The sequence below is a fragment of the Vanellus vanellus genome, assembly GCF_965231255.1.
Source record: "Vanellus vanellus genome assembly, chromosome: 1".
Classification (NCBI taxonomy): domain Eukaryota; kingdom Metazoa; phylum Chordata; class Aves; order Charadriiformes; family Charadriidae; genus Vanellus; species Vanellus vanellus.
In genome coordinates, this window is record NC_138905.1 from 130119408 (window position 1) to 130146835 (window position 27428).

General features: G+C 39.1%; 1 protein-coding gene across 1 annotated transcript; it reads left to right on the forward strand.

The window, feature by feature from the left end:
- Nucleotides 1-5969: 5969 nt before the first annotated feature.
- TAB3 (TGF-beta activated kinase 1 (MAP3K7) binding protein 3) lies at nucleotides 5970-23746 on the forward strand (the record flags this gene model as incomplete). The annotated part of the gene is made up of 6 exons (XM_082484054.1): nucleotides 5970-6071; nucleotides 8403-9852; nucleotides 13027-13187; nucleotides 16538-16631; nucleotides 18209-18292; nucleotides 21200-23746. 6 exons carry the CDS (start codon nucleotides 5970-5972, stop codon nucleotides 21346-21348), a joined length of 2040 nt encoding a protein of 679 aa, XP_082340180.1. The 3' UTR covers nucleotides 21349-23746.
- Nucleotides 23747-27428: the final 3682 nt, after the last annotated feature.

Consider the following 27428-nt stretch of genomic DNA (forward strand, 5'->3'; position numbering starts at 1 on the left):
TGTAATTGCATAAGTGCACACCAGTATGTAACTTATATAATTTTGCAGATAGTATGTATGGACCTAATTTCTTTTTCAGTTGGATCTCATTACTGCCGATTAGGTGATTTAATGCTTCAAAAATAACAGTAGTGAAATGGATTTCCTTCTGTATATATTTGAACACATCTGTGGGGAGTATCAACACTATGGTAATTCTATTTTTTTTATTCATTCTTTCAGAAAAGAGACATCAGTTGATCGATGGAACTGTTGACTATTTTCTTAACTTGCAAGGTACACAAATGGCTTAAGGAAAGAAGATTAAATTTAAGATGCCAGTTTCCTGTACATACAATTTGGGCATGTAAAAGGTGTTAAAAACTGATTAGTGTACTTGTTTAGGACTTGACTCATGCTTTGCATAATCCCCAAGGTTCAGTAGTGGCTCCTGAAGTCTTCTCTGTGTTTTAACACAGCAGGACTAATTCTAATATCCTTTGGTTTTGCCATGAGAAGTGCCACGTATGTAGCAACATTAATTTATTCCATCCTTGTGAAATACTTTCCAACTAGAGTTTGGGTATCCTCAACTCATTTCTGAAAGTTACAGATGAAGTGGCTTGCTTTCGTGGTGACTTTGGAGTTGTTTTTTATGCGTTCTGCTATGTGAACTTTCAGTAATTTTAAGGTTGGTCGTGTAGTGCACCTTGGCATGTCCCTTAGCCTGTGCATGCTGTGAAAGAAAGAAGCTTTTAGGGATTGCTTTCCTAGTCTCTTGTGGCTCAGTAGGAGCTCTTGTAGTCTAAGCATCTTAGCTGTGTAGTCTGTGCTGTAAACTTGGCTCTGTGAACAACTTGCTTCTCCACCTGCCTGGTGCTGTGGAGCAACATGGGAAGCAAGTATTGTATTCCAGCCAGTTTGTGCCCGCTTAGAGCGGAAAATGTGCAGTCAGTTGTAGGCAGATCAAAATGCTGGACTCCTAGATGTGGCAGTAGTGAATTTTGTGATATTGGCTGAAAAATAACAAAGTTCCACAGTGTATCCATGGAATCCAAGGAGTTCTGAATGATTGTGTGCTCTTGCTTCTCAAAACAATTATTTTGTGTTTCTTGTAGACTTTTCAAGGCTATCTGTGTAACTGTAAAGGCTAGAAGCTTCAACTCTTCAAAATTAAAATGGAAATTTGAGTTATCCATTATTTGTGTTTAGAAGAGAAATCTGATAAAATTCGTCGTTGGCCAATAACTGCAAATTACTTTGAGTGTTAGACCTCTACTCACCACACTAATTCAGGAAGTGTTAGAAAAACATCACATAAATTATTAATTTATATTATTATAAAAGCATTGTAGAAACACCTTGTGTATATTGATGGTGGATCTCCAGTCTGCTCACCCATGTTACATTTGAATTTGTATTTGAAGAGAGAAGTGATGCAAAGGCCTTTTGCTGATGCAAATGAATTTCTTAGAATTATTATCTTCTATTTCAGATTTTCAGATACTGTCATTGTTATTCCACAGGGGTTTTAACTGCAATTTATTCTGGTAGGATACTCCTCCATTACAGCATTTCATCCCCTGCCTCCTGGGAAAAGGAGAGGTGTCTAGAAACACATAGAGCTTGATTGCTGTCAGGTTTTCTTTGAGAATTCTTGTGGTGGTCTGCCTTTCATATTATGAAGTTTGTTTGTCATTTACAAAAAGTATGTTTTATAAAAGATCACCTACTGTTGAGTGTAGGTCTGAAGTTTTCAGCTGGCTCTTGTAGTCAGTGGAAACTTGTTTCCTTTTAAAATAAAGGGGTCTGCAGCATTACTGCAGTGGACACAACTGCATTGTGATTATACAATGTAAGTTCATTGTAGTATTTCTTAAATCACAGCGGGATAACTGACATACCTCACTGTTGTTTAAACTTGTCTCATTTATCTTGAGAAGGAGTGTGATGTGACAGATACTGGATACTAGAATATATCAGATATGACAGAGAGCAAGCCTTCATGTAAGCATATGTGTTATTTAATGAATACTAATGTCAATTAAGAGCTGTCTACATACAAAGTAGCCAGAGAGTGGAGTGGACTTCTGGTTTTGTTGTGGTGGTAGTTATTGTTGTTTTGCCCCTTTTCAGAGAAAGGAAGTACTATTTAGAAAAAGATGAAAAAAGAAAGGCGTGGTTATTAAACATTCAAAATAATACTAAAAAAAAAAAAAAAAAAAAACCCTGAAGCTTTTTTACCCTAAAACTGACATTTTACATTTCTTTGAAGATGTATGTTCTATTTTCTTGCCTATGAAAACTAAAAGACTTTCTTAGGAAAGATACAGGAAACTTTTGGAGTTTATTAGTGCATACAGGTATGCATGTGTTTGTGCTGATCTGTAGTTGTACTGCTCTAGACTGGTATTAGAAGTTGAGCTAACAAGTGAAAAGCTGACTGGAATATCTATACTATGTGCCACCTACAATTGCACTGAGGTTGAGATAAGTGTGATTTAAGCTTGGGACTTTGGATAGCTAATATATTATTTGAACACCAACTCTGGTATCTGACTTTTATTTCCATCTTTGAACACGGCACTATATTGTCTGCAGTTAAGAATTCAACTAAGTAGTTGGAAAGGCTTTTAAAGCTCAGCAATAATAAATGTTACAGGGCCTGTGTCATGCACCACCTTCACGCAAAGTCTTTGTGAATCTTTACTTAGACTTCAGCTACCTTTTGATTACTCTGTAATCATAAGCCACAAAGTGAGAAGACCATTTGTTGACTCAGACAGCGTTTGCCTTCTAGTAGTCCTTGGGTATTGAAGTTCAGATAGAATTTCGCTCTTGAATACAAGAATCCTGAAATGGAAAGAGGGGGTTTTGTCACTAATCATGTTAGTGTGAATATAATAGGTGCTTTACGAAAATCTTAAATAGATGCTTGTCATAATCCTAAAAAGGACTCTTTAAATTCTGTTTAATTATTGTTGTGTTTCACAAACACTGCTTCCAACTTCTTGGATTTGTAGTTTTGTAAAGAGGAAGGAGATTAAGCCCTGTTACTAGAGAGATATTTTTGGATAATTGTGCTACTTAGTTTTCCAGCCTCTTACTTCTATCATGCTGTAAATAACAAAGACATGCATGCTTATTGATAACTTCAGACTTTTCTACAAACTGTTCAGGATTTCATTGGGAGTAAATAACAGTTCCATTTTATGCGGGTCAGATTAATTTAATTTATGCCTACATGGTCCTATGGTGGGACTGTGTGAATATCTGAACTAGCACATTCCAGTGAAATGTCATGTAGACATACCTGTGATATATTAAGGGCTTTAATATTAGAATTTGAGACATGATGATTCCCAGTCTTGTGTTTAAGCTGTTGGCTCTCTTGATAATCATAGAATCATAGAATTGTTTAGGTTTGAAAAGACCTTCAAGATCATTAAGTCCAACCATAAACCTAGCCAAGTCCACCAATAAACCATGTCCCTCAGTGCCACATCTACATGCCTTTAAATACCTCCAGGGATGGTGACTCAACCATTTCCTGGGCACACTGTTCCAATGCTTGATAATACTTTCAGGGAATAATTTTTTTCCTAATATCCAATCTAAACCTCCCCTGGCACAACCTGAGGGCATTTCCTCTTGTCTTATCTCCTGTTACTTGGGAGATGAGATCAGCCGCCTACAACCTCCTTTCAGGTAGCTGTAGAGAGTGATAAGGTCTCCCGTCAACCTCCTTTTCTCCAGGCTGAACAACCCCAGTTTCCTCAACCGCTCCTCATAAGACTTGGGCTCCAGACCCCTCACCAGTTTTGTTGCCCTTCTCTGGACACACTCCAGCACCTCAATGTCTTTCTTGTAGTGAGGGGCCCAAAACTGAACACAGTAGTCGAAGTGCTGCCTCACCAGTGTTGAGTAACAAGGGGGTAATTGCTTGCCTAGTCCTGCTGGCCACACTATTTCCGATACAAACCAGGATGCTACTGGCCTTCTTGGCCAGCAGGGCACACTGCTGGTTCATACTGAGCTGACTGTCGACCAACACCCCCAGGTCCTTTTCTGCCAGGCAGCTTTCCAGCCACTCTTCCCCAAGCCTGTAGTGTTGCATGAGTTTTTTGTGACCCAACTACAGGACCCAGCCTTTTGCCTTGAACTTCATACAATTGGCCTCGGCCCATTGGTCCAGCCTGTCTAGATCCCTCTGTAGAGCCCTCCTACCTTCAAGCAGATCAACACTCCCGCCCAGCTTGGTGTCATCTGCAAACTTAGTGAGGGTGCACTTGATTCCCTTGTCCAGGCCATTGATAAGGATAATAAACAGAACTGGCCCCAATACGGAGCCCGGGGGATCACCACATGTGACCAGCCGCCAACTGGATTTAGCTCCGTTCACCACCACTCTTTGGGCCCAGCCATCCAGCTAGTTTTTCACCCAGCGAAGAGTATGCCCATCCAAGACATAACACAGCCAGTTTCTCTAGGAGAATGCTGTGGGAAATGGTGTCAAAAGTGTTACTAAAGTCCAGGTAGACAACATCCACAGCCTTTCCCTCATCCACTATGTAGGTCATCCTTTTATAGAAGGAGGTGAGGTTAGTCAAGCAGGACCTGCTTTTCATAAACCCATGCTGACTGGGCCTGATCACCTGGTTGTCCTGTAGGTGCTGTATGATGGCACTCAAGATCATAGAATCATAGAATGGTTTAGGTTGGAAAGGACCTTGAAGATCATAGAGTTCCAAACCCCCTGCCATAGGCAGGGACACCTCTCACTAGACCAGGTTGCCCAAGGCCACGTCCAGCCTGGCCTTGAACACCTCTAGGGATGAGGCCTCAACAACCTCACTGGGCAACCTTTTCCAGTGCCTTACCATCCTCAAAGGGAAAAACTTCTTCCTAATGTTCAATCTGAACCTTCCCTCTTCTAGTTTAAAGCCATTCCCCCTCGTCCTATTGCTACATGCCCTAGTAAAAAGTCCTTCCCCATCTCTCCTGTAGGCCCCCTTTAGGTACTGGAAGGCTGCAATAAGATCTCCCCAGAGCCTTCTCTTCTCCAGGCTGAACAGCCCCAACTCTTTCAGCCTCTCCTCATAGGAGAGGTGCTCCAGCCCTCGTATCATCCTCATGGCTCTCCTCTGGACACGCTCCAGCAGGTCCATGTCCTTCTTATGTTGGGGATTCCAGAGCTGGATGCAGTACTCCAGGTGAGGTCTTACGAGAGTGGAGTAGAGGGACAGAATCACCTTCTTTGACCTGCTGGCCACACTTCTTTTGATGCATCCCAGGATACGGTTGGTCTTGGTTAAAGAGGTTAATGATTCTATGATTCTGGGCTGCAGTCGCACACTGCTGGCTCATGGTGAGCTTCTTGTCAGTCAGCACGCCCAGGTCCCTCTCCTCAGGTCTGCTCTCCAGCCATTCCCTGCAGAGCCTGTATTTGTGCTTGAGATTGCCCCGACCCAGATGTAGGACCTTGCACTTGGCCTTATTGAACTGCGTGAGGTGGGCTTGGGCCCACCTCTGCAACCTGTCCAGGTCCTCTGGGTGGCATCCCTCCCCTCCAGTGTGTCTACCTTGCCAAACAGCTTGGTATCATTGGCAAACTTGCAGAGGGTGCACTCAACCCCACTGTCCATGTCGTTGACAAAGATGTTGAACAGTACAGGCCTCAGTACCAATGATCTGCTCTATAACCTTCCCTGGCACCAAGGTCAGACTGACAGCCTGTAGTTCCTGAGATCCTTCTTCCAGCCTTTCTTGTAGATAGGCATCACATTTGCCAACTTCCAGTCAACTGGGATAATATGGTAACTCTTTCACACATGTAGCTGGGGAAGGAGGAAAAGTTTTTGTGATGGATTAAAAGATAATTGATGGTGTTTTCTTTCTTACAGAAAATGCCAGAAGCCTCAGAAGACCATAATCATTGGAAGGCCTGTTGACTTCCATTTTTTGGTAATCTGGAACATCATCAATCTGGCATGGCGCAGGGCAGTCAACAACTCGATGTGCAGGTACTCCATGATCTCCGACAACGTTTCCCTGAGATACCTGAAGGGGTGGTATCTCAGTGTATGCTTCAGGTATGGTAAAGAGTTTTAAAGAGTCTATTTTATTTTTGTAGTAGAAAAATTCTTTTTAGTAGTATACATGTACCATAGATTTTCATTCTTCTGGTTTTATTTTGAAAGGGTGGAAGACTCCACTACTTGCATTTGTGCCCTGTCTTCTTTGTACAAGGTTTTATCATTCTTCACTTAGGTTTGCGGGATTTTTTTCTGCTGACTGTTATTCCTTGTCTATGTGACCTGTGACTGTATGGTTACAGGGAATAAGGAAAGTGGCTAATGGGATGATTATTGGTTATGGCTATATAAATAACATACTGGAGGAGATTTTAGCAAACAATGACTCATTCTTCCAAGATAAGGAACTGGCCTTAGCTAGGAATCTAAAGGTTTTCTGTCTTCATGGCATCTTTTCGCCACAGCTGTCCAAAGGTTTATTTTTACTTCTCTGTTTCCAAGTCAGGTGGCAGGGTTTTTTTGGTCTGTTCCCCCCCCCCCCCCTTTTTTTTTTTTCCTTTCCATTTCTTCCTTCCACCTTCATCTAAAATCACAAATAAAATGACAAATGTGTTCTATACTCAGAGAAAATCAGATTCAGGCTTGTCCTATCTATGTTCTCTCTACCTCCACCCTGAAGAAGTGACCTAAGGAAACTGAAGACCCTCTTTATGAAGTCCTGTGGTGGCAAGTGGATGACGGTAGCGGTTAACTTTTTTTAGACTACTGTCTTGGCACTGTGGTGCTGGTTATTACAAGGCCTGGTTCCCACATGTTCTGATTTTAAAATTTTCTGTGATACATCTGGATATTCTCATTGACCATTGGGGTCTAGAAAGGGAGTTTGTCATGAAGGGGAAGTAGTCAGGGGGAAGTATCCCTAGAGCGAGAGCCATACATAGTTAAGTGCTGGACTCTTCTGTCGTGGTCAGTAGTAAGTCTTCATCTGAGAAGATGCTCAATATGTGTGTTCTTCTGATAGTGAAATCATATGAAATTTTGGGGAAGTCATCTTCACTTTAGTATTAAGACTGACTAGGTATTAGTCCATTAGAAAAGAAACGTAACTGATTTTTCAACCAGCTGGATGGGCTGTTGAAAACTACTGCAAGGCCACATAAGCATTAGCATGTTTACTAACTTTATATAGTGATAGTGTTTAAAATAGAAGTGAAACCATTATTAATGTATATTCCTTAGAATGGTAACCTTCACACACTAAGGAAGGCGGGGATGTATGCATGTTTATGTAAATATGTACACGCTTGTTCTAGTAGGAGGTGTTCTATGTCGCAGAAGGTACCAGTCTTGGATCACACATGGTGCTGAGGGCCAGATGGAGTTGAACTTGACTTAAAGTGATTTATTTTTTTTCTTTAACTACTGGTTAAATTGAAAACTGAACCACATCTGGTACAGGCTGTTGTATGAGAAACTGGGGAGGAAAAAAAAATCCACAATCTGGAATGCTTTCTAGTGATTTTACTCTTTTGGAAAAGCTGTCATTGGTGTTGTTTTCACAAGACTAGATTAAGCTAAAATAAGTGGAGAGGGGAAGAAGGGAAAGGAAATTCCCCATTATACATTTGATTTGATTCATAATTTATTGTCTATATAGTTTCAACTGCTGGCACCACAGAACAAATCAAACATTTACAGGAGCTATTTGGTTTCCTCACTGATGTATGAATAAACCTTTTTTAGCCTTAAGCCTGAAATTCTTAAAGGCAGTTGAAATTATGTCAGAATTGTAAGGTGCCTTATGGAATTGCCAGTACTTTTTCAAGCAATACCTATTCTGACTTCATTCTTAAGGCACTAAATTCTGTTCTACCAAGAGAAGCTGGAGTAAAATGTTGGCTTTTAAACTTTCAGGTAAAGCAAAATACTCAGGTAGACAGGAAAATAAAGGTGAAAACAGTAAACACTCAAACATTAAAATGTCATCTGCATTTTTGTTTTGACTTTACAGATTTTGCAATTTTGATCTAGTTAAATTTTATTTGTGTGTTATTAGTAGTTAATTGTACACACCTGTTCCTTGCAGAATATACCAAGAGTTGTAACCATTGCTTTCCCCAAAACTGGACTTTTTTTTTTTTTTTCAGTGTCTTACTGTAGCTAGTGTTACCATAGCATTTTACTAGATGCAATGTGTGCTATGTACTACTTGAATGCTGTGATCTGGTAGGTATTACCTTTGTTTCAGAATTCATGTCTGTGAAGTGTTATCCCTAGTTGTGTTCAAGGTAGGCTAGATTGCAGCTTCAGTTGAATGCTTGTTGAACACAAAGCAGTAGCTTTTGCTTTCACTATTTGACAATAATAGCTGTCCATTCTTACTCCTAGAACAACAACAACCTAGATGCCTGTTGTCGAGCCCTCGCACAGGAGAGCAACAAATACTTATATATGGAGTACCATAGTCCTGATGACACCAGAATGAATAGAAATAGCCTTTTGCACATTAATCTGGGTATTCATCCTCATACCAGCTATCATGCAGGGGATGGAGCTCAACTTAATGGTGGTCGTACACTGGTACACAGTTCAAGTGATGGACATATTGATCCACAACGCACAGCAGGTAAACAGCTGATATGCTTAGTTCAAGAACCACATTCTGCTCCCGCTGTTGTGGCAGCTTCTCCTAGTTACAATCCATTTTTCATGAATGACCAGAATAGAAATGCAGCTACTCCTCCTCCACAGCCACCTCCACAGCCATCTTCCATACAACCAGGAATGAACACGTCTGCTATGCAAGGCCCTCCTCCCACGTATATGCACATACCTCGGTACAGTACAAATCCCATTACTGTTACAGTATCACAAAACCTCCCCTCTGGACAGAGTGTACCCAGAGCTCTACAAATTCTTCCACAGATTCCAAGCAATCTTTATGGGACTCCTGGCTCTATTTATATAAGACAAACATCTCAAAGTTCTTCAGGACGACAGACTCAGAATACACAGTGGCATTCATCGCCACAGGGCCCAGTTCCACATTATACTCCCCGTCCTCTACCTGTGTATCCCCATCAACAGAACTACCAACCTTCTCAGTATTCTCCTAAACAACCCCAGATTCCTCAGTCAGCTTTTCGATCACCACCGCCATCCCAGTGTCCCTCACCCTTTGGCTCTCCTCAACACCAAGTTCAACCTCCTCAGATGGGTCATCAGAGTTCACATGTTTTCATGCCTCCTAGTCCTTCAACTGTGCCACCCCATCCATATCAGCAAGCATCCCAGACTTTTCAAAAACAGGGCGGTCACTCTGTATCGTATCTTCCTCCTTTTGCTGGACCTAGTTTATCCAAAGGTTCCATGAATAAAATAGAAATTACAGTTGAGCCACCACAAAGACCTGGGACTGCAATGAACAGAAGTCCTTCACCAATAAGTAATCAACCATCTCAGCGAAACCAGCACCCACTGTATGCAGCCACTACTCCTCCTTCAAGCTCTCCATCAAGAGGTATGTCGGGTCAACCCAAACCTCCATTTAGCGTTAATCCAGTATATATTACCTACACTCAACCAACTGGACCTACAGGTGCACCAACGCAGTCTCCTCGGGTAATGGTATCTCAGCCAAACCCAACCATTTTTAAAATCACAGTAGGTCGAGCACCGACTGAGAATCTGTTAAATTTAGTGGACCAAGAAGAGCGTTCTGCAGCACCGGAGCCTATTCAGCCTATATCTGTAGTACCAGGATCTGGAGGAGAAAAAGGAAGCCATAAGTATCAGAGAAGTTCTAGTTCTGGATCAGACGACTATGCTTACACTCAAGGTAAATGTTTCCCTCTGCAAATTGTATTATTGTAAAATGCATTTTCAGCTTGATTTTGCTGCTTACTAAGTGAGAATTTTTGAACCTGTACAGAGAAGAATCGAAATTGAAATTTGGCAAAATTTTTTAAAAAACAGAAAAAAACCCTATCTTATTAGGTGATTTTTGGTGCAATCTAGTGCATGAAGAATTTCTGAGGTTCTTAAAGTTGCTGTGCTTTTGATGTTAGAGGAATTTCTTAAAAGAAAAGAGTACAGCTAACAAGAGTAAGTGGTTTGTTCATATACTGTGTGTGCGGTTTGTAAATTCTGCATTGAAGAATGATAAATTTACATTTTATTATTTTTTGTATTTGTCCTGTACTCGGGTGCTTTATAAAACCTGAAGCACTAACTTCTGCAGGGAATTTGAATCCAATTTATTTGGTTTAGATTGAAGAGTATAAAGTGAAAGAGGAGAGAGAGGTAGGATTGCAGCTAAAATTACTTGGGTATCAATACAAATGATTTTTTTTTCTTAAAGTTATTCAAGTAATTATTTTGAAGATCTTAATCAAAAGAGTTTTGAAACAGGAGGAAGAGATTGGCAGAAAAAAAATAGGTTATGTGTTCTGCTGAATAGGGATAGGAAATAGTCTTAATGCCACATATAAATGAAGAATTAAGTAATTTAGTTAAAAAGTAAGGTGAAGTCTAGTCTTTAGCTGAAAACTACTTTTATCAGAGTAATCTGCTTTATAGATTTGAAACATTTAAAATTGAGCAAATTAATCACTCTGCAAGCATTCAGACCAATCATTTGGGGTAATGACAGAATGATAATCAGCAGCAGTTATTTAAAGAATGTGCTTTGTTTCTGGATTTGTGTTTGGAAAAGAGAGTCTATTCCTCCATTGCTCCTTCTAGCCTTCCTTTCACTTTAGAGAGCTGAAATCATGGCCACAATGCTGCCCCATAGTTTTTGATTTATTATTTTGCTTTGTGTCTTTTGGTCTATTCTAACTCACCAACAAGGAGCTGTTCTGTACCTGGTGGACCCAATTAGAAATGTTATTTAGAGAGAACAAACACTAGTAAGGTTGTAACTCCTAAGCCATGTGTTTGCTTTGGTAGTGTTCCTATTACAGCTTCATTAAAGATTGTCAGTTATGTGAGGAAAATTATAAGTAGCTTCACATAACTGAGAGAAACATTTTGAAATGTAGAAATCTGGTTTTGCCTTTGTATCTTTGACTAGATTTGTGTATTTGGAAAACAAACCAAATAAAACTAGTTAGTATATGCTTTTGGGGCATCTGCTTTTGTGGCAATACATATGGCATCAGGGACTTTATTATAGCCTGTGGTATTGCTGCACTCTGAACTCTTGATAGAAATAAATTGTAGAAGAATAAAAGTTACATTCTTTACTACCACAAAGGAGTCCTAAAGAAGAGTATATGTAACAGCTTAATATAGGGAACAAGTTTATTGAATATGAACCATTGTGAAAAAAGTTACAAAAAATCCATTCTGATGTCTGTATTTCCACTGTTTCTTTGTAGCATGAGTCATGTTTGAGTTGTACTAGAGTATGATGCAAAGCTATGTAACGTAGTCATACCGGATGTTAAATTGGAGGAGTCACACAAAGACAAGGTTTGATAGTAGTAGCAGGAAATCATACAGCCTGGTAGCTGTACTTTTTTTTGTTTTGTTTTTTAATTTTGAGATATCTGAAACTCTACTTGGATGACTTAGGCTGCTTCAAAAAATAAAACAGTTTTGTTCAGTAATACTGGTGCCTGTATTATAAAAACATCTGCTGTTCTTCTTGGATAGGATTTTCAGTGTTTATTCTTTGGCTGTGAATTTGTGGATCCATACAAAATCCAAAGTATAGTGCTACTTTTTTGCACAGACTGACATCTGATAAAAAACACTGTCATTTTTATGTTCCTGACTGGTTGTGGATTTTTTTTATCCTCCCCCAGGTAGCTGTATCATATTGTTGCTTATTTTTCTAACTTTTTTTTTTTTGCTGGTATGCAAATATTCTTGCGATGTTATGTGTTTTTTCTTTGCCTGTGTTGGACAGGGTTGAAGAAAAGGGCAGATGCTGGCTGGTGCTTTGTATGACATAGCATTTTGCAGATTCTACGTCTTCATACATTTGAACAGTTTGCTGGAACATTGTTGTGTGAGCAGAGTGCTTGTCTGAACACCCACAGCAAATTTCTCTTATTTTTCTCTGTCCTAGTAGGTTTTAATCAGATAAAAACAGCCAGATCAGAAAGTGCTAAGCATCACACTAATTAACTTGGCCAGTTTTGCATCATGATGAAATACTGAGAAACATCTTCCTGCAGAAACTGAGTATTTTCTAGCTAGTCAGAATTCTTTCTTTGGCTTCTCTGGGAGCCCAACATCATCTTGTGACTGAGAGTCATAAATATCAGTACTATGACAAAAATATGAGAGAATGATTAACAGCAGAAAGAGATTAAAGGACAGTGAATCAGCTCTATTGTAGAATTAAAGACTCAAGCACCTGAGCTGCCCCTACTTCTTATTTTTTGGATTCTCTGTAGTCTGTTTTATTGAAGTTCTATAGTTTTGCCTTTAAACGCTAGGGAACTTACAGTATTAAGAATAACAGTACTCTCTGAAAAGCTAAGACTACTTAAAGTTATCATAACATAATCTGTAATAGCAGTGAAGAAAACAATTCAGGACTGACATTTGGCTAATGTCTTAAGGCTAGTATGTCAGCTGCTGTTGAGCAGCAGATACGAAGTGTGTGTTGCCTTCTGATCTTACCTCTGGTGTTTATCTTTTTTGTCAGTACAGTATTAATATAACTAGGTTGCTGTTTCATCCTGAGAAGCTGTCTTCTTGTACAGGTGCCTTTGTATTTTTGAGACGAGAAAGACCAAATGCAAAAAAAGAAGCTTTGACCAAAATGGTAATATCAACTTCAAGTTACTGTCTAAAATCTGTTTTTATTCTGGAAGAACTTTGTTCTAAATTGTAGTTCATTTGGCATGAAAGCATCTTCACACTGATATTTGGCTGCATGTTTATGATCACTTTTTTTTTTCCAGAAAGGTCACTCATGAATCTTACGCATAAGTTAAGAATTCAGTTTTCTGGGTTTTCGTGTGTTAGTAACTATTTCTTCCATGTAAAATATTAGCCTTGCTGTTACATCAACGAGCAAGGATGGAGAGATTAGCAAAGGAACTGAAGCTTGAGAAAGAAGAGCTCGAACGCCTGAAAGCCGAAGTCAATGGTATGGAGCATGATCTAATGCAGAGGCGGCTTCGAAGAGTTAGCTGTACAACCGCAATTCCAACAGTAAGCAGTTTATTACTATTTTAAATCAAGATACAAATTTATTTTTTAATGTTTTCATGAACTAAAGTATGATACCAAAAAATATTTTGGGGTATAAAATCTTCAGTCTTTGGAGATTATTTTTTTGTAAGTTCTTGGCTTCTCGTAAGCCAGTTCTTATAATTTAAGAGACAGGTATGTGTCCAGCTTTCTTAGTGTTCACAACAGAATTTTTGAAACCTGTATACCTGTGCTTTTCTGGACCACAGAACTGAATAGTTACTTTCCTAACAACCTATCAAAGTGTATGTCCAAGTCTATTTAAAGAGCCCAAGCCATGTACAACTTGGTGTTAATGCAGCAAGGTTTTGCTTTTTTTTTTTTTTTTTTGGAAGGTATTTTGTTATATGGAGGTATTTTGTTGTTTGAGTAGTTGCATATCCTAGACAACCCATTTCCCATTTAGTATGTACAGGATGTGCCAAGTAACAAGTGGCAGCGTTGCCTCAAATAGTTGGCACCTCTGTCTCCTCTTTTCCTTGTTGATTCTTCCTAGCCCAAACATCTCTGTGGCTCTGATAAGAGAATTCACCTGACTGAAGAGTAACTTCCACTTTGTGCAGTTGTTAGCCAAATCAGTTCAGACTTACTCACTATGTTGCCATAAACAATGCGGACAGATGTCAGCTGGAAGGCATAGTAGGATCTATTAGCTGCTTAACTAGTATGGCTGCTGTATGTCTCAGGGCAGCATTTGGCAGGTGTGTTCCTGGGAGGAGTGTGCGAGGATGAGGTTAGGAAAGCCAAAGCCCAACTGGAGATGAATCTGGCACGGGATGTCAAAGGCAAAGAGGGGCTTCTATTAGTAGATAGGTGACAAAAGGAAGGCTAGCAAAAATGTGGGCCCATTGCTCAATGAGAGCTGGTTACATAGGACATGGAAAAGGCTGAGATACTGAATGCCTTCTTTGCCTCAGTCTTTACAGGCCTTCAGGATCCTGAGTCACAGAGACCCTGGGAAAAGTCTGGAGCAAGGAAGGTATACCCTTGGTGGAGGAGGATCAGGTCAGGGAATACTTAAGCAAAGCAGAGATGCGTGAGTTCATGGTCCTGGATGGGATGCACCCATGAGTGCTGAGGGAGCTGGCAGATGTCACTGTGAGGCCAATCTAGATAATCTGTTTGGGAGAAATGCCCAAAGACTAGAGGAGAGCAAATGTCACTCCTGTCTTCAAGAAGGAGGACCCAGGGAACTACAGGCTGGTCAGCCTCACCTAGATCCCTGGGAAAGTGAAGTAGGTAATTCTGGAGACCATTTCCAGGCACATGTAGGACAAGAAAGTGATCGGCCATAGTCAGCATAGATTCACCAAGGGGAATTCAAGCCTGATAAGGGGAGAGCAGTGGTTGGAACACAGGAAGTTCTGTTCAAATACACAAAAACACTTCTTTACGGTGAGGGTGACAGAGCACTGGAACAGGCTGCCTAGGGAGCTTGTGGAGTCCCCTTCTCTGGAGATTTTCAAGACCCGCCTGGATGCAGTCCTGAGTAATGTGCTCTGGGCAATCCTGCTTTAGCAGGGGAGTTGGACTAGATGATCTCTAGAGGTCCCTTCCAACTCTGAAAACTCCGTGATTCCGTGATTAGTGTCTACCTAGACTTCAGTAAGGCTTTCAACGTTGTCTCCTGTAAGATCTTCATAGAGACGCTGATGAAGTATGGGCTGGATGAGCAGACAGTGAAGTGGATTGAAAACTGGCTGAACAGCCAAACCAAGAGTGTGGTAATTGGTGGCACAAAGTCTGGTTGGAGGCCAGTAACTAGTGGTGTACTGCAGGTGTTAATACTGTGTCTGACCCCATTTAACATCTTCCTTAATGATCTGGATGATGGGGTAGAGTGTACCTTCAGTAAGTTTGCTGATGACCCAAAACTGGCAGACTTGTGCTGCCATTCAGAGGGGCCTCAACAAGCTGGAGAAATAGGCACTGCAGGAACCTCATGCCACTCAGAAAAGGGAAGTACTAAGTCCTGCACTTGGGGAGGAGCAACCCCATGCACCAGTATAAGCTGGACAGCGATTTTGCAGAAAAGGCCCTGGTGGTCCTGGTGGAGACCAAGCTGAATATGAGCCAGCAATGTGGCAAAGAAGTCTGATGATAGCCTGAGCTGCATTAGGAGTGTTTCCAGCAAGGGGAGAGAGGGTACCTTTACCCTTTATTTCGCACTGGTAAGGCCACACTTGGTGTATTGTGTCCAGGATTGGGCTCCCCAGTACAAGAGAGAGACATGGTCATACTGCAGAGTGCAGTGAAGGACCACAAAGGTGATTAAGGGACTGGAGCATCTCACCTGTGAGGACAGGCTGAGAGAGCTGCGACTGTTCAACCTGGAGAAGACTCAGGGGCAATCTTATCAATATATATAAATACCCAAAGAGAGGGTGCAAAGAGGATGGAGCCAAGTTCTTTCCACTGGTGCCCAGAGACAAGACCAGAGGCCATGGGCACAAACTGCAACACAGGAGAGTCCCTCTGAACATCAGGAATGACTTTTTTACGCTGTGGTTGACTGAGCACCTGCACAAGTTTCCCAGAGCAGTTGTGGAGTCTTCATCCTTGGAGATATTCAAAAGCCATTTGCTATCTAGGCAGAGGGGTTAGACCAGATGACCTCCAGATGTCCCTTCCAACCTCAAACATTCTGTGTCTTTGACTCTCTCTTTGATGTTGGAATGTATCCTAGGATAGGGTAGTTATTCCTAGGCACTCTGTATTCCAATAACTTGGGGTTTCTTAATGATATGCAAATATATGGACTTAAATAACTAGTTATTCTGTTAAGCATAATTAATGTCTTGCAGCACTGAATGATTTAAATATACTGGGCTAGAAGGTTTGGCATGTTGGAGCTCCTTGGGGTGATGCAAATAAATAAACTTCTGACCTTATTCATTTATAATCAAGTATTAATTAATGTGAACTGCAGCTCATGCTCTATCTCCTGATCATCTTGAAGCAAATTCATGAAGCAAGTCGTCAATTTATACAGAATTTTATAAGGTGTATGGTTTTATAAACAAGCTCAGTTATACCTTCTTACTAATGAATTTTAATATGAAGTAACTTGTTCATTTTTGTTGGTTTATTTTGTTTTCTTCCTCAAATGCCAATAGAAGAATGTTTTCTGAGGGAATAAATTAGGTAGGGGGCGACGGGACTGACAGTAGAATCCTGGCCGTTTTTTTTTCAGTGCCTTATCTATAGTCAGTTTCTAATAAAACTGTTAACAAAAATACAGCAATGTTATTTCTTTGTCAGATAAGATGCTGGCTTTCCCACAATTACTATTTTGGGTTGTTTCTTTCTAGCCTGAGGAAATGACCAGATTGAGAAGCCTCAACAGACAGCTCCAGATAAATGTTGACTGTACACTGAAAGAAGTTGATCTCCTTCAATCTAGAGGTATGGAATTGATCATTTTTTTAAAAACTGAACTTAAGCATGGGTGGGAGCATTGATCTGCTTGAGGGTAGGAGGGCTCTACAGAGGGATCTAGACAGGCTGGACCAATGGGCCGAGAGGCCAATTGTATGAAGTTCAAGGCAAAAGGCTGGGTCACAAAAACCTCATGCAACACTACAGGCTTGGGGAAGAGCGGCTGGAAAGCTGCCTGGCAGAAAAGGACCTGGGGGTGTTGGTCAACAGTCAGCTCAGTATGAACCAGCAGTGTGCCCTGCTGGCCAAGAAGGCCAGTAGCATTCTGGTTTGTATCGGAAATAGTGTGGCCAGCAGGACTAAGGCATTGTTGCTGTGTGCTCGGCACTGATGAGGTCACGCTTTGACTACTGTGTTCAGTTTTGGGCCCCTCACTACAAGAAAGACATTGAGGTGCTGGAGTGTGTCCAGAGAAGGGCAACAAAACTGGTGAGGGGTCTGGAGCCCAAGTCTTATGAGAAGCAGCTGAGGGAACGGGGTTGTTCAGCCTGGAGAAAAGGAGGTTGACGGGAGACCTTATCACTCTCTACAGCTACCTGAAAGGAGGTTGTAGCTAGGTGGGGGCTGGTCTCGTCTCCCAAGTAACAGGAGATAGGACAAGAGGAAATGGCCTCAGGTTGTGCCAGGGGAGGTTTAGATTGGATATTAGGAAAAAAAATTATTCCCTGAAAGTATTATCAAGCATTGGAACAGTGTGCCCAGGAAATGGTTGAGTCACCATCCCTGGAGGTATTTAAAGGCATGTAGATGTGGCACTGAGGGACGTGGTTTATTGGTGGACTTGGCTAGGTTTATGGTTGGACTTAATGATCTTGAAGGTCTTTTCAAACCTAAACAATTCTATGATTCTAGTATAGTATGTGCTTAAACACGCATACTTGGACTCTTTCAGTTTTGATTATCAATATCAGCTTACCTCTAAAAGGTGTCTGTTTCAGCTGCAACCTGATAAACTTGACTTGCTAGTATTTCTGTTGGCCAAGTTAAATTACATTACCAAGAAAGTGGTGGCTTAAAAGTGACTCTGTCGAGAGCGCTTTTAAAAAAAAAAAATATTCCTTAGTGGAGGTGCTTTACTTAAATTTTTAACTTTTTGCTGACAAAGGCTCTGACCAATTAGTACAAAATAGAACTACAGGTTGTAACCAGGAAGTTGGCAAAAAGAGATCTATTTAGGTCCTTAAAAATCCTCTCTCTGCGACAGAAACTTGACATAAATGCAGTCAAATAGATTAGGATATGCATAGTCCTTCTTTTTTTACCAAGAATGTGTCCTACAGAAAGATTTATCTTTTCATGTATTTTTAAAGCAATACAGAACATTGAGCTGGAGTTAATTTTTCAATATGGGATTAGCCTCCTAAATATTACTAGAATCAACACAAATCTGAAAATATGTGACAAAAGACTACTTGGGAAAAAGCTAATATATGATGTCATAATAAAAAGATGTATAAAATCTGAAGCCTCTAGATGTTGCTATCACTGGCATAGGCATGTAAATAACTTTGGAGTTATGCTTTATTACTTTTCTTTTCTAACAGGGAACTTTGATCCGAAAGCCACGTGTAACTTCTATGATAACATAGAGCCTGGTCCTGTTGTGCCACCAAAGCCATATAAAAAGGGTAGGTCAACAAACAAGCATCAAGTTACCTAATCTGCATTAAAAAAGCATATTTTTTTTCCTCCTTTTTTTTAGAAACCTCTGTGATGACAGGAAGCAATTCTAATTATTACAACTCTTCTCTCTATATAAACCAAAACAGAACATTTTTATGTAAGTGCGGTAATCCTGGCTACAACTTGTTTTCCTCAGGCAGGTTGTTGCAAATGAATGTTCTGTTAATATTTTGTTTGTAAATACAGTTATTCACTATTAGAAAAACAGTTGTAAGTATACGAACTTTTACATGTTAACTTGAGCTTCCTAATCAGCAATTTTTGAATACTTCTGGTTAAAAGCTTTGTGTTGGGTTTGTTTAGCTGTCTTCTAATACACGTTGTTAGGATTTTATAGTTTAGTTGGCACCTTTTATGCAAGTTTCTTGGTCGCAGCAGCTTTTTAAAATTTGCATTTATATTTTTAATTATATTTTAACTTGACTGGTCATACTTTGACTATTTTTTGTGCAGAGTATAAATTTCACAGTAGCCCTGAAGTTTTAGTACAGCAAGAGCTTCAGATGTTTTAAGGACCAAGACAGAATGTCTCCTCACATCAATTTAAAGAGATAACAGTGCTCCACTTGTACAAGTTTATTATTGGTTTCTAAAATTTTCCATGATGATTGTATAGTATCTAGGATTCATGTCCAGCTGTGGACGCTTAAGTTATATGCAAGCACACAGGAGCTATGTGTTAGGCTTACTTTTTGCCCAGCGGAGATTGAGTCAGTACCTCCCAGAGTGACTCAGCCCACCGTTAGTAGACACCTAGTGGCCGTGTAGCTCATAGCTCTCTGAACTTCACTGCTTTCAGTGGTGATTATCTGAGGGGTTTTTTGACTTTTTTTTTTTTCATTTTACTTTCTGAAATCTGCTAGAAGAATGGTTTCAAATGCTAGTGGAAGTTTTTGAATGCTTTGGCTATTTCAGCAGAAAGATACAGTCTAGGATCCTGTGCTCTGATATAGAGAAAACAGTGGTCTTTTTCAGAAAATGTTATGTGTGATAAGATTTATAATATTGTGTCTCCTCTTACTGTAACTAGGATGTATTAAAATTGTTAGTGGAAAAGAAGTCACTCTTCTGAATGAGCAATCATGTAGTCTGCTTGAAAATACAAATTTTGTAAATAAGTTCTAGTTGCTGATAAGCACTTGACAAAGGTTTTTGCAGTTGCATTTTGAATTCATATAAGGAAATTTTTTCCCCTCTTTTATTATTTGATATAATAAAATGCTTAGTATGTGGAAATTTAAAAGAAAGAGAAAGCCCAGAAGTACTGCTCGTGGATCAAAAAAACCCAATACTGGGATGTGTTCCCTGCATAGGTGGTAGTGTCCAGGAAAGACAGTAGCAGCAGGTGAGCAATGGCATGAAAACAGCTGCCTGGATTTATGTTAAATTACAGTGGTCATGAGGTTGATTTAAGGCACTACTACTTTGTGACGCGTGAGGAGATTATTTTAATGACAGTAGCCTGTTTGATTTATTATTTCAAAGCAAAATAACATGCAAAATGTGCATGAGATAAGTGATTTTATTTGGCAATTGGAAAGATAATGTCTTGTAAGGACTTGTATGACTTATAACTAGCTTCCTCGTTTTGTCTGTCAGCTTATTGGAGATCAGTTTTAGGGCTGGTGTGCTATATTCTGAGCTTGGCTTTTAACATGGAGTCATCAAAATAATTTTGTTTTTCTTAAAAAGTTCTATTTCCTTAATATTCAGCTGTTGAAGGCGTTGGGCAGACAGACAGGTATGGGCAGGAATTTGGTGAGGCCAAGCACTGTTAATGTGACTATGCAACTTCTGGACTGGAGAGGGTTTAAATCTAAGCAAGGAGGTTACTTTTATTTTCTTTAAGTATGTATCTGAAGACAAACCTAAGTACTATTTGCACTAACTTTGTCATCAGCCATCTGCTAGATTTCTTAGCAGATCACAGCAATGTGTGCATTTTGAATTACTAATTGCAGTCCTCTTTTACAACCTGAGTCCTCTTTTAATTAAGCTGTTCTACAGATGTTTGTGTAGCAGATGCTTGACCTTACCTTCTAGGTATGTGTGCTAATGTTGTTTTGAATATTAACATTTTGCAAAATGTTGTTTCCACATCCTAGGACTATTTGTCACTTTTAGTAGATAACCTGAGGTCTTGAAGTGGTGGCAGGAGGCATCGGAAAACTGAGTCTTTCTGTGGGTTAATACCTAATGTATGATTTGCACACATACTGATTTTATGAATGAAAACAGACTCAAGTGCTGCTTCATGTACACACATCCCTGCTGCAAAGTCATGAGGAAGAAAAACAATCAACTTGTTTAGAAACAGCCTATGGTGTTATTTTTATATTGTATTTTTTCAGCCTGGATAAATGCTAGAAAAAGATGCAGAAAATATATCATCTGCCAGACTGTTCAAAGGAGCTAAGTTAGAAGTAGTCTTTAACTTCAGGTAAAGTAGGGTTAGTGGAATTTAGAATGTGTAGTAGTCTGCTGTACACAAACCTATGAAGTCATTCCTTAACAAGATGGTGTTGCGGTGTCAGTAATAAATTTTTCAATACGTTTTAAGCTATTACACCTTTAGCAGTATCAGTGACTGAACAGCAGTGACTGCTCTTTTTGTTTTTAAGGTACTGTGGTTAAGTGACTCTTTATAAAAGTGAAATACTGTAAATACTCAGATTTCACAAACTGAATTGAAAGTCTTTTGCTGAAGCACTTCTAATGTTACCTAAGTGGAAAGGTTTCCATTTTCATTTTAAGACGGAGTGTTTAATGAGGTGACAAAGCAGTAGTATGATCTTGCCTATCATCCTTCTCTCCTGAAATAAGAAAAAATATTTTCCTTTGGCTTTTTTTAGAGCATCAAAACAGCTCCAAACAGACTCCACGGACTCAGCCAAGAGATGAAGACTTTGAAGGGGCTCCATGGAATTGTGATAGCTGCACCTTTCTAAATCACCCAGCACTAAATCGCTGTGAGCAGTGTGAAATGCCACGATACACCTGAAAACCAAGAAGGGGCTGCTGCACTGGGTTGGAAACAGGCTCTCAAGCCCTCAGCTGTAGGAGAAGGAAACATGGGGAACCTTTCAGTCCATCTGCCCGGCCTTTGCCAGTCAAAAAATCTTCATATTGCAAGGGGTGGGAGTAATGTGTTAAGATGTTTCTGCTTGTGCTACACTAAAAATAAATAAATTAAGGATGAAATTCTTCCTAATCCCATTGCTGTGAGCAAAGCAGAAAATGAAACCTGAAAATGTAAAAGGATTAATTTTGGGAAGAATGTATACAGGAAAGCAAAGAACTACTGGTGTTTAGTCCTGTGGTTATAGTTACTGCTTAGTGGCTCTAAAAAAACAAACAAACAAACTGTTTTTTTTTTTAAAATTATAGGACTCTTAGTAATGGTGTGAAATGTTACACTTAACCAGAAAAACTGAAGAGCCAGAGCTGACTTAACCTGGCCACAGCTAGCTGGAAAACAAAGGCTCCCTGTGCTTCTAGATTGTAAGCTACTGAAAAAGAAGACAGGTAAATGCAAGGATAAATTTTGCAATGTATAAAAAACCAAGGAGAAGGGTATTTGTAATTGCTGCTTTTTTTCAGGGTAACTTATGTCTACAAAATTTGCTGTTTGAAATAGTAACCTAAGGTGACTAAATGAGATACTGTATGAGTGTTACAGAGAGTTTAATCAGAGGTAGTTTTTTTACAATCCCTTTTGCTTGTACAGTGCTCACCTGGCTGTGTCAACACTGGTAATAAACTAAGAATGAATTCTACCGTATTATGGATGAAAATACTGCTGCATGCTTTCATTAGGCTGTCGTGTTTCAAAGCTAAAAGTATGCTTTTATATACAACAATCTTCTAAGCCTGTGCTCTGTAGCAGCACAGTAACGTATGCCAAACACAGACTACTCCAAATACAGTTTGGAAGACTTGAGCTCAGCCATGGTTGTGTATGAGAAGAGTTTGTACCCAGTTCCCTTAGGCCTTCTCAGCTTCCAATTTGTGAAGAATTCATGATGTTTACAGCACAGAAGGTACTTTGTGCCCCAGTTCCAAGTTGGCTGAAAAATAACTAATCAATTAGCTCTTCAGTAAAGGTTTATTTGCACACTGTTAATAAACCAGCCTGTACAAAATAGCAGATGCCAGATCTTGAAAAATTACACACTGTATTCTTTTTATTTTCGTCAGAAAATATTTGCTGTAGGTTGAAGAACACAAGACTTGCAACTGAAAATCATACTGGTACTTTTAGGCATATGATACTCTGTATTATAAAGGTGATGTTCAATTTGTTTGAATGCATCAGGTTGCTGTAATAAAGCACTCAATACTTGTGAAATCGAACTTGGGTTTGGGCAGCTGAATGACTATGTTACACAACTGTGCAACTGAGTAGGATGTTTGTGTGTACTGGTCAGAAGCTGGTACAGTGCATTTGAGTTTTTATGGTATAACTTTGTCAAGATTCAGAGACGCAACCAAGCATGTCGACTGAGTTATGGTAATTGACTTTGCAACTGTGAGGCAAAATGTGCGAGCTAAACCTTACCAGAAGAGATTCAAGATACTTCATTTTAAATTGTTCTTAGCTCATGGCAGCCACATCCATATGGTCAATTACCACAATTCACTTGATGTGTGATAACATGTTAAGCTGTGGTAGAACAATCATGTGTCTGAATCCTTATTTAAAATCAAGCAGTGTTTGTAAGGGGTGGGTAGAGAAAAACTCATCTTGACTGCATTGCGCAATCTGCTGTCTTCTCTCCCTGCAGTTTATAAAGATGACAGTAAAATCCAAACTGTGATCTTAGATGAGGAACCAATATTTTATCTGTCATTTTTCAACATGTTCTTGCACTAATTAAATCTTCAGCATAATTTTAAATAAGCTAAGAGATCTCCAGCAATCAGTGTGCACCACTGATGACCAAAACAAAGTCAAAGGCATCAGAGCTAGTTTTCCTTCCCTCCTTCTGTCCTTCTGTTACTGTGTTGGGAGCTCATCACGTGGAGAATTGCTGTCAAATTAAGTTAGAAGGCAAATATTAATTTTGTTCACGTAAGTGGACTGTCTGACAAAACTGAGATAACTAGAAAACAGATGAGCAGAAGCATTATACCTAGGATAAGCAGTACCGTTGCTGTTACCAGCTGTGTAATGAATTACTCAAAACAATACCAGTAACTTCATGACTTTTCTATCGTGATGCCTTTGCCTTTGTATTATTTCAATTTTCTGTTCATTTGTACTTCTGTTGAAGTTCTAGAAGCATTTGCTTTTGCTGGAATTACAAAATGATAGCAACTGAAATGACAGTCAGCAAATGAGAGTAGGTGTGTCATGCATCAATAGAGTTGTGCCATTTTCAGCCAGAATAGATGCTACATTTGAGGGGGGGGGGGGGGGGGGGGGAATGCATGGAGTCCAATAATTCCCTGAACTGTAATAACAATAAATGGAGACTTGCTAATCTTAGTTGTAGCTTTATCAGAGGAAGAGAAGGAAGGCTGCCATGACAGCAAGATGCTTTTTGGAAGACTGAGTGAGTGCCATTAAATTGCAAATGAATTCCTTCATACCAATATTTTTACTCCAGTTTTTCCATTACTCTCATTTGTTGCTTGTACAAAAAAAAACAAAACCCTTCTGTTGTATTCTTTTACTTGTAAATGCCCATACTCAAACATTAATAGTAAAGACTTTACATGGTGCTTGAATATTTTTAGTTTGTTAGAATGTAAATTGTACTTTGAATATTGGAAGATCCATATTCCTTCTGAAAGCAGGTGACGCCGTTCATACCCCAACTGAATTGTAGATTACACCAAAAAGATTGGTTTATGTAATATTTATTGAATGCACATAAAACCCTGACGTCAGCTGGCATACAAAATGCACTGTATTGTATAAAACGTGTGTGTGTGTGTGTGTGAATGGTGGGATGCTGATGCCATTGTGTTGAGTTAATGCACTACTTGTGTTTTCTTTTTTTTCCTTAATGATTGAGCTTTCCCTCAACCATGCTACTAGAGTGGTAGAGTTTGTAACTGACTTGGACATTCAGACATTCAAAATGATTTCACTGTTCACTGAAATTTTATAAAGCTTATTTTATATTTACTGTGCTATTAAGATGAATTCCCTTTAATTATAGAATACTACTGTAGTTTATTTAGAGTGGGGCTTGTGGAAAATGATTCAGAACATAGTAAACCAAAAGAAATCCTGAACTTTGGATCTGCTTTTAATTTCATGTAATTATTAGTCTTGTTTGGGTGAAGAGGAAAGGGGTGGGAAGTCAAGCAAAAGGAAGTACTTTGTAAAATGTAGTCTTAGATCAGATTGAATTGTGTATCTGTGTGTCTGTGGTATGTGTGTGTTTCCCTTGAAAAATGGGAGGTGTGGTGAAAAGGTGTAATAATTCTTAAAAGAGCTGGTCTCAGTACTTTCTGATTATGATATGCTACTAAATCACGTTTTTTTAAAAAAACTTTTCTTTCAGTTACTTTATCTGTCCCAGTTATACATCTCTCATTTCAATTTCTAAATACTTTTACATTTAATATTGATTGTAAAACCCCTTGAAACTGAAATAAAAATACTTGAGTTGAAATGGGGACAAAACGAAAACAATAAAGAATGTTTTAAAAAAGAATGTGAGAATATTAAATATGTTAAAAATAAGCTTGTCATCAGGATGCTAGTTTTTGTTTTAAAATTCAGCGGTATACCCTAGAATGTGAAAATGACTATCCTGACGAGAAGTGGACAGTTGGACATAAACAATTCATCAGCTTATTTAGTACCACAGAATTTATGTGCTCTGTACTACAGTGACTTTTAAATCCCATAAAGAAAGAAGACATGCACAGATATCACATCTCATAGTCAGTACTGTCTCTATGTGCTGCTGCATTTGTTTCGTTTCAAAATGAAAATATTATACGAAGCTAGCCATGACTGAATTTTGCCAGATTTCTTCAGTTTGGGGCTTTCATTGCTGTTTATGTCCATAAATATTAATGCGAATATTTTTCTTGGTTTTGAATAATCAGAAATCAATGGAGTTAATGCAATATTATAACCCTGGATTCTCAGTACCTTTGAAACAGATTTTAAAAAACTGTGTTCTTGAAACTTATTTATTTATGGTGGCACCAGTGTATCTAATCCATATTTCCTGCTGTGTGAAACCCTGTTAAATTTTTTCATTAAAAAAAAGAAAAAAGAAGACACGATCTTGTTTAATCCTGTATATATGGTGTCTACATTCTAGATTTGTGTATGCTGTGAATGAACTTATTACTAAGAGATGAAATTGTATAAAAGCATTCAGAGGCTATGCATGCATGGTACCTCCAGAAAGTGCATACTCCGAGGTGCAGATTCCTGCAAAAATAAATTAATAAAACTAAGCAAACATCACATCCTGCATTTGTTCTTGTATGTAGTAGGAAACATTTAAAAGTACAGCCTTTTTGCTTTCACAGACCGATTGTTTCTGGTCTTCCACGAGAACCCATAGCTATAGCAGATTTTTTTCAGGGCTTTTGGGGTTTTCTTTTTGATGACCAATATGATTCTCGTTAGGCAATTGCTGAATACTGAACTGGGGTTCAAATCCTGTTCCTGTGAATGTGGGCAGCTTGTATAAGCAGGAGTCCCATTTAGGTGATGGATATTCTGTGCAGCTGGTGTAGAAAGGACATTGGATGTTCAGAGTGTGAGGTTCAGCTTGTCACTTTTATTTTTGAATGGAAAGTTGTTGCTAAAGGAGTGGCTTCAGCTGCTCTAGCTGGTGATGGATCACCTTTTGTTTGTAACCTTGATCGCAGGCATTCCTGCTTATCCTCAAGAGTATTGAGCATCTGCATTACGAAAGTCCATCTTCTCGATAAGCTCTTACAGAAAGACACTGCTGTGGTAGAGGGTGGGGAACTTGAAATGCATAAATCAATATGCAGGCAATTTATTAGTATGTTGTCTCAGTTATCTTGATTGTATCTGCTCACCATAATCTAAAACTTGAGAGCTGTGTAGCTGTGCTACAGCTGTATTTTGCTTACATACAGTTTCAGTCATTAAAGACATTCTGGTCTAACAAACCTACTGCAAATTTGGTTTTGAGCTTTTGTCAGCAAACGTATGAAAGAATTTAGTTTTGCATTCCTTTTGCTAAATGGAACTTAGAAAAAATTCAGGATAGATTTTCATTTTAATCATGCATTTGATTCACTTCAGAAGTCATTGTAATTGAGACTTTTAATTTTTTATAAAAAGTTTCAAAGCTTTTAAAAAAGTGTAAAAGTGTTAGGGTACCTGTAAAATATATTATGCTGATGGGGAGCACATAAAGCCAAAAGACATCAGATCTAACAACTGACAGTGGTTTTTTGCTGTTGTCATGAGGAGGAGAATCTGCTTGAAATAATTGCATAAAACTAGTTGATTTATTCGTAAGAATTGCTTGGTTTTGACAGTACTGCACCATGTCTTAAACCCGTGGCACTTGGAGAGATGATTTGTCTTGTGGTCTGGTAAGTATCCCAGGAATTAAGTGCTGCTGCTTCTCATGAGTCAAGGTGATCCATAGTGCTGGGTAAGTGCTGTATTTTCTTTAATTACACCATCTTGGGTTGCAAATACAGTTTTTGGAAGGAGGTGGCTTAGATAACCCATTTAATATGTAATGATTTGAGTCCAGCTGTTAGGTGGAATTAGTTACCTGATGTTTTGTGGAAACCTTGTAAAGTTGTTACAGAAGGGGCCATGTTAATTTTTAGATAGAGGGTCTGTGCTCATGACATGTTCTAGTTTGACAGTAAAGAACAGGCCAGACCCATAAAAGCATCTTACAAGAGTGACTCTTTGTTTTACAAAATATTCTCTCTCTCTAGAAAGCAGTAATATTTTAATTTAAATAAATAGTTAAAATACATTCATAAAAACTCTACTCTGCAGATAATTTATTTCCAGTTAGGCAAGGCTTAAAGCCTTCCGTGTATTTGCTGATTTCACAAGGTCCATTTTGGAAGATTTTTGACAAATTAATTGTCCTTTATTCCCAA